This window comes from Pelmatolapia mariae, linkage group LG15 (assembly GCF_036321145.2).
Source record: "Pelmatolapia mariae isolate MD_Pm_ZW linkage group LG15, Pm_UMD_F_2, whole genome shotgun sequence".
In the NCBI taxonomy this organism is placed as follows: Eukaryota; Metazoa; Chordata; class Actinopteri; order Cichliformes; family Cichlidae; genus Pelmatolapia; species Pelmatolapia mariae.
Genome location: NC_086240.1, coordinates 39405050 through 39426039, shown reverse-complemented (window position 1 = coordinate 39426039; position 20990 = coordinate 39405050). Strand labels below are relative to the sequence as shown.

Below are 20990 nucleotides of genomic sequence, written 5' to 3'. Positions count from 1 at the left end.
GGCACAGGCCCTGAATGGCCATTGGATAACCTGAGCCTGCTTCTTGAAACCCCAAAGGAACAAATCCCTTCCAAGGATGATTTACCAGAAAATCAGGTAATGGTGCTAAACTGCAGGTTAATTGGTTTCAACTTTTTTCAGTGCTGACTCTAATCAGTTTTCTGACTCAAGTAAAGTTGCATTAAAACTAGTTTAAGATACTGTTGTGTCAAAAAGAAAAGTGCCTATGCAGGAAAAATGCCTCACCTGTAATTAATATTTTATCAGACATATTTATTATTATGTCTGTATTGTTGTTCAAGGTGGAGCTGCTTCTAGCTACCGCACATAGTCTTCTGTAGCTCAATCTAGGAGCTGGAGTCCTTCCAGCGCTACGGTTCCAGTGTATATGAGACGATTACTAGAGAGCAAGGGTCAAAAAAAAAAAAACAGGTTAAACGTCACATTTTACCCGTGTGATGCTTATAGGAATGAAACCAGATGAGTTTAAAGGAGAAATGTATTTGTGACTGACCTGGTAAAAATTCATGGACATGTTAAAAGTGACAGGGACTCCAAATAAGACGTCACAATGTTAAGATGGAACTGTATCCGCAGCTGTCACGTAGTCTACCTGATAAACTGCTGGTTCATTCAGATCACTGACTTGTTATCGGTTTCGTTTGGTCATCGTGCGCTCGCGGGGTCTCGTCCAAAGCAGCAGTGAGCGTGGGTGGCTCCACGCTCACGCCCTCTGCGTCACGCTGCTGAGACCTGGGGAGGAAGACGCTCTGCTCTCACTCTGTCCTGACAGCGGCGCAGTGAAGTCACCTCCCTCCGTCCTCAGCCGAGGACGCACAGCGCTACAGGAGAAACATGTTCATTAAGTCCAACTGAGGATTTCGCAACTTTAAGTCTGCTGACGCACAAAGGACAAACATTTCCCACAGGTAAACTCACCTGGCTGTTTTTTTCCCTTCTACTCGATCTCCTGTAATTGCCTTTTTTGTTAACTTCTTATTAGTTTCGACTAGTTTTTCTGTGGTTTCTCCAAGTGCTTATCATTTGTCTGTCCCGCTGCTAGAATCTCCTCCCCTGGCTTTGCTGCCCACTGGTTTCCAAGTCGGACCGGTTGTAGTAAAGTTTGAGTGAACAAAGGAGTCATGAAGAAAAGTGTACCTTGCACCGTATTACAGTCAGCTCTGGTTTATTACCATGTATGCAGTGTTTACCCTAAGAAATGTTTGCATACATAGAACTTTCAGATGGGGTCCATATGATTTTCACTCTGATTTTTTAATATATGGTCATGCCCTTCAGCTTTAGTAATGAGGGTTTACTGTGAGTTTAGTTTTGTACAATCAGAGCGGCTCCCGGTAAACAGGCTGTGGCGTGTGCGCTTTGGAGTCAAATGAATGAATCTCTTCCTAGGCTTAGGAGGAGAGAAAAAAACTCAGTCTAGAGATTTCATCACAACAAATTTGTAGAAGACTATAAATGATATTAATGAGTTGTGCTTTTTTATAGCTGGTAACTAAGACTGCATAGATGCAACATGAGACAAAAGGTTTAAAGAGTCCATCGTATCGACGTGGATAATGAAAAGTTCTGCTTTTAACGTCTTGGTTTTCCCATTTCACAGACCTGCCTTTTAAAATGGCCGAACAGAACACCTGTCATTACAATGAGACGATGAAGTTCTTTTACAACCAGAGCGGAGGTGATGATAAATGGGACACCACTCAGCTCATCCTGGTCCAGGTTGTGGGCTCCATCTTCTGCTGTTTCATCCTGGTCTCCAATGTTATGGTCATAGCTGCTGTCATTACCAATAAAAGGTTTCATTATCCTTTCTACTATCTCCTTTCCAACCTGGCTGCCTCGGACTTCCTCGCAGGGATAGCGTACGTGTACCTCATGTTCAACACGGGCGAGGTGTCACGGCAACTTACTGTCACTGGTTACTTCATCCGCCAAGGTCTTCTGGACATCAGTCTCTCAGCTTCACTGGCAAACCTGCTAGTCATAGCTCTGGAGCGCTACATATCTGTTATGAGCTGGAAAGTTCACAGCAACCTGACGAAGAGGAGGGTGACGCTGCTTATTGTGCTGGTGTGGGCCATTTCCATCTTCATGGGGGCTGTGCCCAGTCTGGGCTGGAACTGTATCTGCAACCTGAACACATGCTCCAAGCTCGCTCCCATCTTCAGCAGGAGCTACTTGATCTTCTGGTCTGTCTCTAACCTGGTGGTGTTCCTCATCATGGTGTCCATCTACCTGAGAATCTACGCCTACGTTAAAAAGAAGACGGCGATGCTCATGCCACACACCTCCGGCTCCATCAACCGCAAGAGGACACCCATGAAGCTCATGAAGACGGTCTTGGTTGTGCTTGGTAGGTGCTACTCATAAAGTAGTTCCCCGAGGAGTATCGCTGATCAGCGGATCATAAAAACACTATTGTGCTTTTTAAAGTTGTCACAAACTTTAGGAACTATTTAGAGTCTCTGCTGAAGATACTTGATTATAATCTATATGTTCCTGACAAGATGGAAAAGCAAGTTATAAAAGGGGCAAAAAAAATATTAGAAAGTGAATCTCTGAATTGCTGCGTTTGCCCAGACAGCAGCCATTCGGTGCCCTCACATCTGAGAAGCTGTAGCCTCAGAGTGTTTAGAAATAATAAGAAATAACTCTTAACTTATTTTTTAACCGCTGGCACATAAATTCATGATTTAGTGGTACAACGCTTGTCATAATACCTTCTCCCCTTCTCAGTCGACTCCATCTTAGACGAGGGCCTCGGATATCATTACTTGGCTCCCTTTGTTGGCGTTTTGCAAGAGGATACCTTTCAATAGAGGCTCAGTAATAAAATCAGACCCTTCCCAGTGCTTTCTATTGTAAACGGTACAATAGGAGTGTACAAGGATATTCTACTGGAGCGCAACTACAGACCATTAGAAGTTACACTGTTTTAAGTACAGTACTGTGAAAAAGTCTTGAGCCACCCCCCACTTCTGTACTTTGGCTTAGAAAATGGGCGGCAATTCATTGAAACATGTGCAAACGTGCACAGAGATATAGAATATGAGTCAAAAACAGAGTTAGTACAAACTTGTAAGTCAATTATGTGGTATGACCACCTTTATTCTTCAGCACAGCCTGAGCTCTCTTAGACAAGCTTGTCATTCCTTTAAATGGTCTTCAGGAATAGTTCACCAGACTTTGAAGGACATTTGAAGCTATTCTTTGGAAGATGCCTTTTGTTTGAGGCTCTGGGGCGGCCATTGTGTGCTGTTTTATGCTTGTATGCTTTTACTGCATTGGCAGCATGTTTTAGATAACAAGTACGTCACTGCCAATTTGATATTTTCCAGATGGTTGAATGGTTGATCAAAATCTGAAGGTATTTTGACATTTTGACAAGATTCCCAACACCATTGACTGACATGCAGCCTTAAACCATGGCAGAGCCTCCACCGTGTTTTACAGATGGCTGTAGACACTCGCTGCTGTACCTCTCTCCCGACCACCTCCTCCACACCACATCCTTTCCCCCCAGCTAACAGCTCTTAGTAAATCGCCTTTGTGGTCCAAACATACCATTTTATCTCTGTCAAACTGTGTTATCATTGTTATTTTACATAGATTCAGTTCAGGAATAAACTGTTTTTGTGACAGGCTGTTGGCAACAAAGTGCCTAAAGATACAATTTAAAATAGCTTCTTTATGCTTGACACAACAATAGTTTATCCCTTGAGTTAGCTGCCTCAGTGTTAGTTGGCTTAATAAACAAAACATTCCTTTGAAAATGGTCAGGTACGAGGACTGGAATGAACTGATTGAAAAAGCAGCCAGTGTCCAAAGACAAACTGTATAACACAGTCTATGTATAGTAAGTTACCAAAGCTAGGAATGCAGGCCAGACTGATGCATTTCTGATAGCGCTGCAGGTCAGACGAGTTCCTCAGAGTTCAATATGATTGCTTTTTGTTTTGTGTGCTCTTCAGATAAAAGAGAAGGTTGTAGCGTCACACTACAGAGAAATGGTCTGGCATTGATCTTTCTCAGCTCACGCAGCCAGATATCTCAGTGCTGAATGTAGTGTAGAAGATGTTTGTCTGTTTAGACACTTTATTGCAGATGGCTGTGTAATTATCTCTTCCTGCAAGGACACTGCTTCACAGCCTGTGTGGCGTACCATCCACCACACCACACTGGTTTTCAGTGAACGTCCCCTCCTCCCTACCCAAAAAAGGGAAAAAAGAAAAAGAACCTATACTTGGGGACTTCGGCGATTGCTTTCAGATGCACTTCTCCATAGCTTGTTGAAGTGTAATCACACAAGTGTAGGTTCGTCCCTTCAGTATGTTAATTTATCTTTTGATTTCCTTCTTGCTCTAAACCTGTCTCAGCTTTCATAGGGCGAGATATGGTATACATCTCCTGTCTATCACAGGGCTAAAGCCCTTCACCTCTGCTCACAGTAGCAATAAGCTTCAACAGTTAACACAGAAACTTACTTACTTAAAACTGTAGCTGGAGAGTATGTAACACAATTATTTTTAATGATTATGCTTTATGGGAAAAAGTTAATGAAGCTCTTATGTAAGAAACAATTGGACTATCAAAACCTGTAGGGCATGGAGTCAGGTCCAAGGTAAAGGGAAATCTGCTTGTGCAGACAAAAACGGCAACAGGGCAAACCAGTTCAGAAATGCATACGAAGCACACATGCTTTGTTAAAACCACTAAAATAACTGATTGCAGAAAGACTGGAAATGGCTATGGCCTTTGTCACACCAAAGAATGAATATGCTAATGCATAAAATGTCCTTTAGAAGTAAAAGGAAACAACAGGTGTCCCTGTTTCCTCTCAGTGTTCGGCCTGTAACAGGTTCGAAGAAGTTTTTAGGGTGTTTTGTTTTGGTTTTTTTGGTCATAATCTTTCCGACTTCATACAATAAATTCACTCAAATTTAAAACAAGTAAGCGTAAGGAATCACTGTTCTTGTTTTTTTATAATTCCACTTCATGGCACTAGTTTGTCAGCATACAGTTGTTGTAGTTTGAGCATACATCTGTTTAAATGTAGCACATCCCAGTGTGTTGGGGCCTGCTTTTGAAGTGAAGCATCGTAATACTCCCGGCAGATTTGTTTTCATTCTTTAAGCGTAACCACAAATCGACAAATGAATAGCAAAAGGAGCAGATGTTCAAAACATGGGTTTCTAAAGCCTTTTTTTTATTTGTAAGAGATTTAAGAGGAAAAAAGTTTGAGCTTGTAGAATACATCAAAAACTGCACGATGAAGTCCATTTAATGGAATCTCAGTTACAGTTTGGTTCACGTTTGGACATCAAAGATGATGAAAACAAAGTCAGGCAGAAGAAGGCTGCATATAAATAACTCGTTTTTGAGTTTTAGAATAAAAGCTGAGCTCAACCCTTCTCCCACACCCCTCTGTCTGACAAAAGAAATGGTGAGCTGTAAAAAACACCAAGAAAAAAACATGTTTTTCTCCTGCTGTTGACATAAAGCTCAGAGATGCTGTAGTAAAGCGGACAGGTTGATGCTTGTTGGTTCTTTTTATTTCCAGAAAAGTTTTAGTTGCTTCGCTTTGTGCCCAAACATGTTTGAAGTAGATGGCTGCTTCAGTGCCTCCATGACCCACCTCATTAAATGCTACACACACAGTTAAGTACTGAGCACAATAATGGCATTGTGTTTCCAACCTGCGTCTACTTGTTTCTCGACTAGAATAGGCTGAATTTAAACATAAGCAACGTGGTTCTTTTACATTCTGTGCTTTAACTTCAGGAGTGAAGTTTGTTAACACATAATTCCATTTGTGTAAAATATAACTTGTGCACAATTCCTGATCTCCACATATGCACAGCAATCGGACAGTTTGAATGTTTATACAGAGCATCCAAAAATCTACAGGCTGTGGTTATGTTAAACCTCTGGTTAATGTAGGTCCGATCATGACGTAAGGTCAGGCAGAAGCAAATAAATAAATAAAATATATACAAGCGGCCCCCTCAGCCCAGCAACATTTATTATGCCAAGAAGATACTAATGGAAAAATGCAGACTGGCTTCATTTTGGAGTAATAAAACCTAACTATCACCTGACCCCTGCATCATCTCTGGCCACACAACCTCAGCAACCATCTTTTTTTCATTTTCCTGCTTCCTCTGCTCACCTCAGTCTGTCTGCTAAGCCTTTACATTTATTCGTCACAAACTGGCTCTTAATCCAAGTGAAATGCAGCATCCTGCAAACAAAAAAAAACCATGAGAGGAATTAATAAGAGTAACCAAACTAAAAGTTTAATATAGTCTGAAAAGAAGATGGAGCACACCGGTGACCTCAGTAACATAAAAATGCCTTCAAGTCCGCAGAAGAGAGAAGTGAATGTTCGCAGCATGTATTGTAAAGAAAAACCACTAGAAAGGAAAGATTAGAGATGACCAAAAACAAACACAGCTCTAAAGTGGCGTGTGGACAGATGAATCGGAGCTCGGGCTGTACCAGTTGCTCTGAAAGAAGTGAACTGTCAAACATGGCGGAGGCAGTGAGATGACGTAAGCATGCACACCCTCCAGAGGCAGTGAGTTTATTGATGATGTGCCAGAAGACAGAAGCAGCCAGATAAACTCTGAAGTGTGCAAAGCTACACTTTCTGCTCTTTCAGCTGAATACACCAAAGCAGTGAAAATGATCATGACCCAAAACATACTGCAAAACGACCCTTTTTTAAAAAAGATAAAGAAATGAAATGATCTGCAGTGGGAGAGTCAGTCACACCATGTTAACCTGATTTATCACTTGCTGATGATAAAATAGTATGATAAGGCAGAACAAAGAAGACTGTTTGCTGTTTGTTTTTGCCTTTTCAAACTGTTCATGGTGAAGTTTTTAAAATATGGAAACAAAAGGACTTAATTCCTCAATCTTTAATGCAGTTTTTTTGTTTGTTTGCAAGGATCAAAGTTGAAAGTCACCACTTTAGACCAATTTTCATCAATATTTTAGTTCATATAATAAATGTCCAAAATGTCTTGTCATAACTTTATAATAAGACATTTATTATTTAATTTTCATCTGCAAAATGTTGAAGATGCGACTTTTCAGACTGCCTTTGTATAAAAATTACACACATTTTTGAAAGGAAACGTACTGAAGATAATGACGTAGTTTGCTTATTTCTCTTTAGGGGCCTTTGTAATCTGCTGGACTCCTGGCTTGGTGGTTCTGCTGATGGATGGCCTTAACTGTGAGAATTGTCACGTCATGAAGTTAAAACGCTGGCTCCTGCTCCTGGCTGTACTCAACTCTGTCATGAATCCCTGCATCTACTCTTACAAGGATGAGGAAATGTGGGCAACTTTTAAGAACCTCATGCGCTGCATTGGCAACGGCACTCGTCGGCAGAGGTCAACAAATGCCAACTCCAGGCCACTGAGCTCTGGGCACGACACGGGCAACAGCCAGCCTCCCTCAGAAGAGATGAAGAATGATGAGAGTATACTCAAGAACTGAAAACTTTTTCTTTTTCTTTTCTTTTTTTTGAGAACATATGTCCAGATCTGAATGATCTTTCTGAAAAGAGACTGGAGCTGACTTGAAAGAGAAGCTACATATGTCTCCAGTTGGTCTCAGTGGGTTGTGTTTGTCCTCAGATTAAAAGCAGTCTCCTGAAGAGACATTTCACGCCAACTCCTCCACTGCTAGAGTTGGTTCGATGGAGATAAGGGATCTTCATGCACTGCTGTTTCCCCTAATGAATGCAAACGAGCTGTTCTGTCAGGGTTTGATCATGTTTGGACACATACCTCCCATTCTTCCATAATGGGAATCATCCTGTGTTTTTTTTATCATATCCTCTGGGTTGCGTAAGCACGGGTGACGCTGCACTCGAATGGCTGATTAAAACAAGTCGGCGTGGCGTACACGGCTGTACATTTCCCCTTTAAGCCTGCGAGGGAGTAAACCAAATGAAGTGTGACATCAATATGATTTTCTGTATATCTGCTTGATTCTTCCGTTAAGTTCACTTCCTGGTTAGCTTTTAAGGAATGCTGTAGTGGAAGAACTAGTCAAGAAGAGTGACATTTTTTTCCAAGTCGGGCACTGTAAAGCTGTGGCTTAGCTTGGGCAGGACGCAGTTTTATGTTTATTTTATGCTTTCAATAGATCCAGCAAAGCATTCTTGAAACTATACTGTGCAGAAAATATGTACTTGGTGTGAGAATTTCAGTCACTTCTTGTTGAGTAGTTTGGCCTCTGGTGGACAGTCTGTCTCCTTTTTTCAGTTCACCTATGCAAAACTATGACCTGCAGCAAATCACTCAGACAGACTTGTTGTGTAACTTTTCTTTATTCAAACATCCGTTTCAGCTTGCTGAGTGGCTGATGCTGCTCTGATGAAACAGCTGGTCACCAGTAAAAGAGCTGTAAAATGATGTTGCAACACACTGGATTCCAGCTGAAGGTTTGGCATACAGTGGGCTCTCAGGACCTGAAGAGGATACGACTGAATAGACTGCACCTCCCTTTGTGAACACGAGCGCCTGCAGGCTGATTAGGAAAACTTCCTGATCAAATCTAAACCTGGGCTGAAATGACTTTTCTTTGGTTGTAAAGTATTTATGCCATGTCTGTTGTAAAGGACGTCATTAAAATTGTAAATTGAGAGACAAGTTAGTGGAGCCGTTTACACCTTCTGTGGTTTGTTTGTTAGGCTGAGATGACCTGTGTTCCTGTGTAGTTTTGGACTTTTAAAGCCATAAAACTTTAATGTCTTTTTAAATATCTAAGGACATTCTTTTTTTTAAAAAAATAATCAAATATAAGAATGTGTACAATATTTCTTTTATGACATGATATAGAAACCTTAAGTTAATTTCAGAAGAATATGTAAAATATATACATTTTTATATCTTTCAGCATTTCTTATATTTTCAGCCATGACAGCAGGCTCATGGAAATATTACTTGATTGGTTGGTCAGTCTGTTTTTGCGTTATCTTCATTTCCAGAGGACTAATGGTGGTAAATATGCTCCCCCCCGCCTTGACATCATTACACTGACTTTGGTGGTTTTAAGTCTCTTAACAACCATCAGTTTGTCATAAAGTTTGCTGCTGGGATTCATTTCCTACTCGTGATCAGTTGTCATACTGTAACTTTCAGACTTTCCAGCTTGACTCTAGACTGTAGTCTTGTTAAATGTTGCACACACCACCCATTTGGCACCTACACCAGTCAAAACAAGCCATGCAATGCTTGAAAATCCAGTTCGACTGAAGCAAAGTGTCTATAGATTTTAACTCAGATGATCAATGCTAAGTGATGACTGATTATAATACTATAAACCTTTGCAGAATTGATTGCACTAAGAAGAAGCGCTAAAAGGACCGTCTGTAATGAAGTACCACAGCTTGAGAGCACTTTGGGATGATTTGTTTTGTTTAGGCTATTTAATGGGCCTCAAGCACTAAACTCTTCCAGTCAATTATATTATTGGGCAACGAGTCTGATAAAAATAAGTAAATCCTGTGTGGATCGCACTGTAAAAATTGGACAATATGAATTAAGTATAGATTTAGGCAGTTAATAATAATCATTAAATGCAGGCTGAAGTAAGAGCGAACTATTCAAACCCACTCTCTAGATTTCTGTGCATAGAGATGTAAATTCCTTTCTTTCCAAAGTAAACACTCGATACTGTGTATTATAGATGTAGTTCTTGTTCTCCCCAAAAGCCCTGTTTAAGTGTCAGGTCTCCCCTCTAATTTACAAAAACCAACATGCTTGAAACGAAAGCCTATTGTGTACTCTTAGCAACCACAAACCCACAGCCATTTTTATTTTTCCACAAGCCGGATGTACTGTTTTTACTGCATTAAAATCCTTTCAAGCTTTAAAACCTCACACGGCGGTCTGAATGTATTGCCCTTTGCAGAAGCAGAAGAGGTACATGTATAGCTTGTCTCAGGTTGTAAATGGCATCCAGTTTCGTTTCAGTTGTTTGAGATATGGGTTGACTCGGGTCATGTGGTTTGCATGTACATGATGCTGCATGGCAGCGCACATTGTATGACCAAAGCAGAGTCCTCTGTAGATCTGTAATTCCTGCTGACTGTCATGCTGGTTCAACCTTCTGAAAAACATGAACTGTTAACTGCGTGGTGTGGCAGTCTTTTTCTACAGCTGTGCTGTAATTATGCCTTCTTGAAAAGCCAATTAAATTTCACATATGTTCAGAAATGCCATCTTTTGGTTTATTCTAAATGTTAGGGCAAACAGATGTAAGCACAGATGGGAAATGTTGCATAAATCGTCCCTTTTGCTCTAAAAATAAGGACTCATATCGCATATGAAGGCCAGCTTCAAAATTAAATCAGATTACAGACTTATTCAGCATAAATCAGCAAAAGATAAAAATAAAAGGTTTGTCACGTATTCACTTTATATGGTTCTCACATCCAGAGAGAACCTCAACGTACTTTATTAAATACATCTGTCTGACTGCAATTAAGTGCAAATTACATCGTATGGCTACATACACTACACTTGTAGGAAGAAAGGTGATTTAGGTGACTTTGGAAGTGGCCGAGTTGTTGGTTCCAAACAGGTTTATCTGATATTTTAGAAACTGTTGATCTTTTGGGATTTTCCCCACACAACCATCTTTAAAACTGGCCTGTTACCTGAGAGAAAATGCCTTGTTGATGCCAGCGTTCACAGGAGCATAGCATTTTTTGAAGAAAACTTCAAAAAATGCTCCCACGAGGCTCAATTTCTGCTGCAACATTTGGATGATGAATGAAACAAAACAAAACATGAAAGCATGGATCCATCTTGCCTTGTATCAACGGTTCAGGCTGCTGCTGGTGATGTAATGATTTTTTTTAGCACACTTGGTCCCTTTGGTACCAACTGAGCATCATTTAAAGGCCACAGCCTGCCTGAGTTTATTTAAGACTCTGTTTCAAACACAAATGACAGACTGTAACCAAGTATGGCAACTTAGTTTGCAATGTTCAGGCTTTTGTGTAATGCTGAGGAACCCAATTACTTTTGCTGTCCTCTCAAAAGGTGTAGAGATTTTTATTATAATGCGTTAGCAGAGTGCTTTTGTTGATGCCCACTGCTGATTTTTTTCCTTTATTTTTGGTGCTCAGAACCAACTAAGTTTTGCAGAGTTAAAGATGTGTCTTAAATGAATGAACATTTCCACTTTACACATATGTGGCTGTCGTGTCTGCTAGGATCTGGACAACACAGTGCTCAACAAAGTAGATCAGACTGCTGGCTGATCAACAAACCAAATGACCTATGAACGTTTGTCCACCCCCAGCTCTCTGTCTTGCACTCTGTCTCTTGCTGTTTTCCAAAGTTTATGACAGGTTTGGAAAGGAAGGAGGAATTTCAGTGTCTTTAGAGAAACTAGGGCCTCTATAAATCATATCTGTTTGTGAAATGTGCAAATATTGGATATAGTATCCCTGCCTTCAAGCGTATTTACACTGTTTGAATGCAAATGCTCGGGAGACAAACCCATGTGTTGTCACAAGTCAGGCCTCGGTACATTACCCACGAGTAGCAGCAGCTATTGGGGAAGAGTTCAGTGTCATGCACACAGTTACAGCTTCAGACTCCTACGAATGCAACGTCACAAACAGGATTTTCCAGCTCAGGTGAAGATCTGCCGTGCCCAAAACACACACATACGTATGCAAACACATGCTTGGCATTACACTGAATCAGTGATTGTTACTTTGAGAGATGCTGCTGGGAAAGACAAAAATGAAAGCGCCTGTGTTAATTACACATTTGTGTAGCTGGACACAAATACTAGAAAAATCACACAGCATCTATATAAAAGGTGACTATTCAGAGAAAGCTCTACAACAAGCAATAACAACATCACATGTGAGGAGTTTCAGCTCTGTTTCGTTTTGTGGCGCTTCTGCATTTGAAAAACCCACACAGACTGTCGTGTTGACCGCGCGCTAACTTTCACTTCTAGTAGTGCGTCCGAGCATCTGTCATGAACGTGAGCCTGTCACACAGGAGTAACACTAATGACACAAACTGCTCGTGTATCAAATCAGGGGCCACAACTGACACAACAATATGTGATGCACATCATAATGACAATGCTGAGCTGTTTCATTATCTGTTTAATTAACTGCTAATATATTTCATATATTTATATTACTGACAGAAACACACACACACAGATATTTGCATTGTTAACTTCCTTTATAACCAAGAGAAATAATACAGAAACATCATCTTCTTGAGTCTGACTTAACAGCTTCCCCAGGATTCATCTGAAAATATTTGGTACTTAAATGCTCGTGTGGTGCTTCTCTTTACTTTCTAATGACTGACTTACTGCGAGCGTACGGTTGTGAATGGCTTAAACTGCAAGACTCGAAGCATTGTAGTGATAAAGCACATAATTCTCTTTGACTCTCTCTCAGCTGGCACACCCAGAATATGCTTTGTGTAAAAACCTTTTAGATTCCTTTTCAAAGCATCATAACTTTATCTAATGTCGCAGCTCTGGTGGAAGATACTTATGAATGAATCCACATGTCTGCAGACGTGAACAACTAGTGTAGAGGAGTGAAAGCACATTTTGGAGGAGCACTTCTGCAAACTGTCTGTTGAAAAAAAAAAAACCCAAGGTGGACTGTGTGACCACTGAGTGTCTGACAGTGGTAAAAATAGTGACTCACAGTGTAACCAAAGCAGGAAGGATGACTCAGAAATACTGGACTTCAAAGGTAAAGCAGCACAAACAAACTACTAAAAAGCGCTGCTTATGTTACGCCGGTGTTGTGGACCGGTGTGACGTTGTGTAACATGAATTTCAGACCTGACGACATTTTACTTTTATGTCTACTGACAAAATGCAGCTCTTAAAAAACACACACGTGCTCACAGAGATATGCAACAATGTGAGAACATGTTTTCATTTGCTCAGGCATGTCGTCTAACAGCCTACTCACTGCATATTTGTACCAGATTAGAAGCTGGCATACTTTGGATTGTGTCATACCTACTGAGTCATGGGATTAGTTTTTAATATTCTGGGAAAATATTTTTTAATATGATTAGAAAATAAACCTATACATCCATACCAGGTTTTGCAGCTCCACATCCATGACGTGAATCTCCTGTTCTACCACATCGTAAAAGAGCTCTGCTGGATTGAGAACTGGTGACTGTGGAGGCCATTTAAGTGTCATGTTCAAGAAACCAGTCTGAGATTATCTCAGCTTTGTCACACGGCTTATTATCCTGAAGGAGGCAGCCATAAAAACATGGGCACACTGTGGTCGTACAGGGACGGACACGGTCAGCAGCTATTCCCAGGTGTGGTGTTTAAATGAAGTTCATCTGGTCCAAAGGGCTCTGAAGTGTACTGAGAAGAATCCCCTACACCATTATACTGCCACCATCAGTCTGAACCATTGAAACAAAACTGAAAGATCAAGGTTTTCATGTTGTTTATGCTCAGTTCTGACCCCACCATCTGAATGTTGCAGCTAAAATCAAGACTCATCAGACAAGGCGGAATTTTTCCGACCTTCTTTGGTGAGCCTGTGTGACATGGAGTCTAACATTCCTGTTCTTATCTGACAGGAGTGGCACCCGGTGTGATCTTTTGCTGCTGCAGCACATCTGCTTTATTTGCATTGCTGCTCCCTTCCTATCATCTCATACCAGTCTGGTTTTCTCCTCTGGCCTCTGGCAAGAAAGCATTTTCACCCTCTCACTGGACATTTTATCAGTTTCGGGATAATCTCTGTATACCCTAGAGACGGTGTGGGAAAATCCCAACAACCATGCAGCATTCAGAGTCACTTAAATCACCTTTCTTCCTCATTCTGGTGGATTTCAGCAGAAACCTTTGACACTGATGGCATGTTTAAATGCCTTGATTTGCTATCATGTGATTTGCTGATTAGATATTTACATTTGTGAGCAGGTAAAGAGGAATACTTAAGAAAGTGGGGAGTGAGTGTAATTTTAATGTCTATCTCAGTTTTATTAAATGTTTATCCAGCAGTTTTTACAGCAAAAACACATTAAATGCAGATTTATGTAAAGTTTCTGTCTGTTGCATGAAAAACAAATGATTTTGACTGAACATGGGGATGTAGTAGACGTGCAGTGTGTTTCATTCACTGCTAGAAAACTACATTTACTCCAGACTGTATTTAAGTTTTGAAGCGTTTGTGTTTACGCCACTTGTATTTTTACTCTACTGCAATTAGTTGCTTGTTGTTTGGTAGCCTATTAACACAAAATATGGTACAGAAATAAGTTATGATGCATTTATATACAGCAGGGCCATGTTAGATAAAGATCCCAGTGGAAAAACTATCTGGGTGCAAAGTAGTTATATGTAGTAATATGATACACAACCATCATCCTCTTCTCCTTCTTCCCAATCTTCATCAGTGTCAAGGTGGGCCTTGGGCTTCCAGTCACCCCATTCAGCGATGACTTCATCCTAACCATGGTGGTCAAGCTGTGCACTACACATGCAAACACACAGACACACAAATAAATGCATGTGACTCATGTGTTGATGTTTATCTTTTCTTCTCCTTCCTGCAGTGGCTGCAGTACCAGAAACAGAAGATGTTTTGGGCTGAAAGCTGGATCATCAACTACAAGATCATAATATTTGGTAAAAATGTCTCAAAGATGCAATTTACACATACACATGCATTTCCACAGAAAACACAACTCACTGGAAACTCAACAGTTTAACTTTCTTCTGAGAATTTTATTTACAAAAGCATAAAGAGAACAAAGTGTGAAATAATAGACCTTGATTGATCTTTTGCATACTGAGTTTTTATTCATATTGATGATGAGTGACTTTTGTCTTTTAATAAGAGCATTTTTCATCCACACACACTAGACTCCTCTCAGGATTTGGAGATCACGTCAATGTAAAAGCAGCAGGGGTCAACACTTCCTTCAAACAAGGCTTCACACAGCCTGATATATAGTGAGATGTTTTCTTTGTCTTCTTCTTAAAATTTAGATAAAAACCAGTGAGTCAGAAACATTCACTAACCTTAAAAGGACTGTTGCAGACTGTAGCAGCAATCTTAAGTATAACCAGCAGCACAGCAGCATTATAGTGAATCCTGCCATTTAAATTTATTTCTTTAAAGGTAATTAATTATTTCAATCTATTCCTGGCAAAAACCCACCTGATTGGTCCCTCGTCATTATACAAATATACTGTACTATGACAGCTGTTGCTGAGCTCGTCTTCTATATTCACTATTTAAGTAAAAAACCTTCTTGTCTTGCAGAGACAGAAGAACAGCAGCTCTTAAACACGTCCACGTTAAACATTTTATCCTGTCAAGCAGAAAAGAGAAGTCATGTGACACACCAGTGCAAGATAAAAGAAGAAGAAGGATCAAAAATTGCTGACATAACTGATGTCATTTTATTTTGGCCAAGTAACTGGACCAGTCCCAGTCCATGCATGTTCATGGACTGTGTGCTAATGCACTGTCCCAGTGGAAGCCTGGCTTATGTCCTGCTGAACGATGACATCCTTATTAACTCTGGTTTTAAGTGGGAAAAACTCACATTTACAATATTCTGATAATTTACTATTATTATGTTTTCAATCTACTTTTAACAATAATCATGTAGCCACTTTAAAAAAAATTCTACAAATGGCTACAGATACAGACTATATAGTGGAAATGATCTTTGCTATAAGAAATATTAGAAATTTATGTCAGTCATTAAAATTAGTAAATACTACTAAATAATACTAATAAATATTTTGAATGACCAGGGAGAAAACCTTCCTTTCAAAATTTCCTCATCTTAGCATTATGAAATGCTAGCTAGAAGGCTTTTTTGTGTTTGTTTGGGTGTGTTGCTAACTTTGGTTGGAAGAAAATGTGCAAAACTCAAAATCTCAGATCATCTCATACTGGTTTCTCAGTAATGCTAGTACTGGTATGTCTTTTCCCTGCAGGCTTTTGTTTGTCACCGGTATCACCCGTAGGATGTCCAGCACAAAATGTTTCATGAGACACTTGAAACTGTAACAGGTAACAATATGTCATCATAAATTACACAGTGAGTCATGATTATACTGGCAAAACACACAATTTGTGTTACAGTAGTCACACTTACTCACCTTAGCCCTCATAGGAGTCATAGCACTACACGCCCACACCCTACAACAGCAGCATCGTCCTACTTCACTGAACCCTTGTGCTTTTCTGTGTTCGGCCTCAGATTGTGGACTCTGTGCCTGCAGAAAGGAGAAATTTGACAGCTTTAATTTAGGGCATGTAAACCTCATATACGAAACTCCAGAGGTCCTGCCGGCAAGCAGCTCCACAACATCAGCAGCAGATGTGTATCGGTGTTTTAGAGAGACACACTATAAGCAGTTAGTGGTAGTTAAAGCAGCAAAATTGGATTATTGTAGTATTTGGATCATGCAGTTACTCCGTATAGTTAAGCTGAAGACTTAGATTTAGTTACTGAATCTGTCTGCAGTGAAAAATCATGTTCTCTTTTTTTGTGCCTTTTCTGCAGCCATGACTGTAGTTGTGATTGCAGCTTGTTCTGACCTCATTTCAGCAAGTATGATAGCCCTCTAGATTACAACCTTCAGCATCCTTTTGATCTTTGTTTTGTGACCAGCAGGAACAGGCTGAGGGACTGAGGATGTGGCGTCCCCCCCTCCCGCCGCCTGAACTCAAAGCAGAAGACAGATAATAACTGTCGTAGTCCCCAAACACTATTTTGAGGTCTGTAACATGTGCAAATATAGCTGGGAATATATGATTTTTGTACAAACAAAGCAGCTGGTAATTTTAAAGTCGTGTGAAAAGTTTTCACGGTGCTCTATGCTGTCCTGTGAAAAACTAACGCTACCCCGAGTGTTTGCACAGGAATTAAGAGGGTGGGTAGCAGCTTTCTGCTGATAATCAAATACATTCGACTAATTGGTTATCAGTATGAGCGCCTTTATAAAAGCAGAGATTCTGACAGTTTTCTGGTTTGGAGCATTGCGGTGTGTTGACACAGTGTCACAGTCTTCCCAGAAAATTCACCCCAAGGTCAGACCATGCAGTGCTCAAACCCAGGAGCTATATTTGAGACTCTTCGGGCTCCGGCTAACATGTTAAATGGAAAAGTTCATGACAGTACAGTTAGAAAAAGACTGCACGAGTATGACTTGCTTGAAAGTGTTCACACGAGAAAGCCTCTTCTCTCTCAAAAGAACATTGCAGCATGGTCTGTGTTTGCAAGTTTCATCCAAACAAACCACAATACTTCTGGAACAATGTCCTTTGGATGGACAAGACCAAAGGGAGATGTTTGGCCTTAATGCACAGCGCCACATTTGGCCAAAATATAACAAAGCACATCAGCAGAAACACTTCATTCCAACTGTTAAGCATGGTGGTGGAGGGGTGATGATTTGGGCTGATTTTGCAGCTGCTGGATCTGGACACCTTGTGGTCTTTGACCCTATCGTGAACTCCTCTGTATGCCAAAGTATTCTAGAGTCAAATATGAGGCTATCTGTCCAATAGCCAAAGGCTAAAAGTGGCTGAAAGTGGGTCATGCAAGAGAACAATACACAGCAGCAAATCTAAAACAGAATGACTGAAAACCAAACTGAAATGTTGTTGTTGAAAATTAAGAGAGCTCTGCATAAACAAATGCCCACAAAGCTAACTGAACTAAAGCAGCACTGTGCAGAAAAGTGGGCCAAAATTCCTCTGCAGTGATGTGAGAGACTCGTAAAGTCATACAGAAAACAACTGCTTCAAGTTATGGCTCCTAATAATTCTTCTAAAAGTTATTTAACTATAGAGTTTAGTTGTTCAGATGATTGCACAGTGTCCTATGAAAATGTTCTTTTTCACATGACTGTATGTTTTTGTAAATTCTAACTTTTGATTTGTTATAAGTCACTCAGTGTTTTCTTCTCTGTAAAACTTAGCAGCTCATTAAGGGGTGTTGGTCACAACGAAGCCCAGGTAATGCTACGAAGCATGTAAAGAAGATGCCTGAAAAGATGAACCCCTACACAGTCAGCCCTGTGAACACAATGATGAACCTGGTAAAAAGAAAGTTACATTTGAAATAATTACAGACTGTTATCTTTAAGAAATCTGGGTTTCTGTGAGTTTTAGACTCTTTGGATATTTTTTCAGCTGCAGATGGAGATGTATAGGAAACATCTGGTGTCCTTGCAGGAAGTCCACTAGATCTTCTTCAAGAGAAAGTGAAGACTGATTGATATACTGTAAGAAAAACAATGAGGAGAGATGGAAAGGGTCCACACTGCTTTAATGAGGATTATGAGAAGAGAACACACTAATATATATAGGCCAGCAGAACTTATATTTATATAATAGGTGGTTAGGAACAGTAAAATATTGTATTACTACTACTTTGTATTTCCGCTGTGCACATTTCACAGTGAAGCATATGAACAAAAAAACCAACACTTGAATTGGGATTTAAGGACGTAATGAAATGTACTCACTGCCATCTGGTGGAACATTAGAGACAGTTATTGCTCCAAATACAGAGTGAAAGCACCGTCAGCTGTGAAGTCTTTGTGCAGGTATGCTACCAAAGCTAATGGCTGCACAACATTGGACACAATGCTGTTTACTTCAGCTTTGTGTCCACTGAGCTTGTTTCCGAGTGGATATTATTTAATCTGAAAATAATACGTCTGAAAGATTTATTATCTAAAGGGTAATTTATCAGTTTGCTGTCAGAGATTGTCTAATTGTTAGTGGAGCTGTTCCTGTATTTCCTCCATGGCAGTCTCTTGGGTCCTTGAAGAAAGTGGCATCAATCATGCTGGAGAGGAGAGATTCCCAGTATGGCCCTGGATCTTGAGTGCGTCTGGCCCACAGTTCAGATCAATCCTGACACACAGATGAAGATCCCCCAATCTGCTCCTGTGGTCCTCTTAAGCACATCCATCATCCTTTTAACAGTTAGTCTCACCACACAAACTACTGTGCACCATGTCATAAATCAGACTGTACATAAAAATAATCTGACATGCAGATAAAAAATAATATAAAGACTATAATGAAACCACGAGAACAAACGTCAGCTTTCTTTTTACCTAAACACAGTGTTTGCTTAGTTTATTGGGATTCAGTCACCCTGCACACAGGTCTGATCAGGACTCATAGTATTTCTTTTTCAACTTTTACTCGCGTGTGCATTTCTGTGGGGAAATACATTTACAAACACTCCAGAAGGGGGCGATCTTCAGCACATTCCTGGCCACTGGCAGCGTCGTTGCTGCAGTGATTGGATCTTTTGTGGCATCTCGATGAACAAAGAGGATCCCTAAACCCACCCAAGTTAAACCTAATTATGGTGGTATTTCTTGCATACCATGACATTTGATCTTTTATGTATTTTGAAGGGAAATGGATGCTATAATAACAGATAAGCCTCTGTCATATTTGAAACTGACTGGAAAACACATTTATAAAGCCAGGGAAACTTCACTCCAAATATAAATGGGTGTAACAGATATTTGTACTCATTTCCCATTATCTTGTACATTTCTGGCTTCTTTTCACATGGTAACCTAAAACCTCTTTTTATGTGGGTGGTGCCAGTATGATTACCGGGGAGTGGTTAACATCTCGGTCCCGGGGGACAGGGCTGAAGAGCTGACATTGATGTCTTACTCAGATGGAGCCTCAGCTGCTACTCTCTGCCATCAAATCCTAATGGCTTTATTTAAAATTCAAAGGGGAGACACTCTGCAATATGACTCTCTTCTCTCATTCAGCCACTCTCATTTTCTTTCTCTCAATACAACAGGGAAAAGGTTGTGCATGAATCTTCTATTTGAAAGTTAATGTGAAGTTAGAGTTGTGATAGTTTTGAATTCTCCAATAATTTTTATTCATTATTATTTTTTGACATTTTGACTTTTTTAAATTAGTTTCTGTGTTTAAAAAATATGATTATTATTTTTTAAAAGATTAGCTTTTATTTTTGTCTAGAGGGCTTATGCCAGATTTATGAAAATCAGTACAGGTGTTATAATAAAAACACAGAACTTTTTGAAAGCAGTTGACTCACAGACTTGTAGACATCCAAAGTCTCAATAAACATGTGCATCAATGCCTCATTGGGCATTATTAGTTGTAATAACACGGTTACCAAACCAACAAATACTAAAACTAAAGATATTTTCTTTATATCTATATTTATATTTTATTTTATTTTTGAAAGCCTTTTTTACGTTTTAGTTTAATTAACAAAACGGCCTTTTTCACCCGGTTACTATAGTTAACTAAAAAGCATTTTAGTTAGCTATAATAACCTTGGTCCCAATTTCAATGAGTGACTGATTGCTTCCTAAAACTACAGAAAACCAGTGTGTGAAAAGGCTGTGTCCTTGCAGGCTGTTTAGAGAACAAATATGCAGATAGGACAATAGGATGAACAAATATATCATTATTTAGTTATTAATCAGGATTAACACTTAATCAGGATTGGGTATATCATATATTACAAAAATAGTGTCTGACCCAAACATTGCTTTTGTAATATAAGAATGTCTGTTTTGTCGTTTTGATCACTGTGACTACAATTTGGAGTATTAATTCTACTTTTCCTATAGACATTAAAGTTAATGTGAAGTGATAATTTTGTTCTTACGATGGTGAATGCATCTGATTACAGAATAATCCCACTATTCACGAAAATGTGCTCCTTCTATATTTAAATTTCCCTCTTATTGCTGAACACTAAATTACTAAATAATAATGATATATATATATATATATATATATATATATATATATATATATATATATATATATATATATATATATCACTAACATTGTATATTATAATAAGTGTAAAAAATAAAATAAATACTTGCTGTTGAAGCAGATAAAACGCTTTACAGCC

General features: G+C 39.6%; 1 protein-coding gene across 1 annotated transcript; it reads left to right on the top strand.

Annotated features, from left to right (window-relative positions):
- Window positions 1-1635: 1635 nt before the first annotated feature.
- On the top strand, window positions 1636-7530 carry lpar3 (lysophosphatidic acid receptor 3). The gene is made up of 2 exons (XM_063494732.1): window positions 1636-2374; window positions 7205-7530. Exons 1-2 carry the CDS (start codon window positions 1636-1638, stop codon window positions 7528-7530), a joined length of 1065 nt encoding a protein of 354 aa, XP_063350802.1.
- The last annotated feature ends 13460 nt before the right edge of the window (window positions 7531-20990 follow it).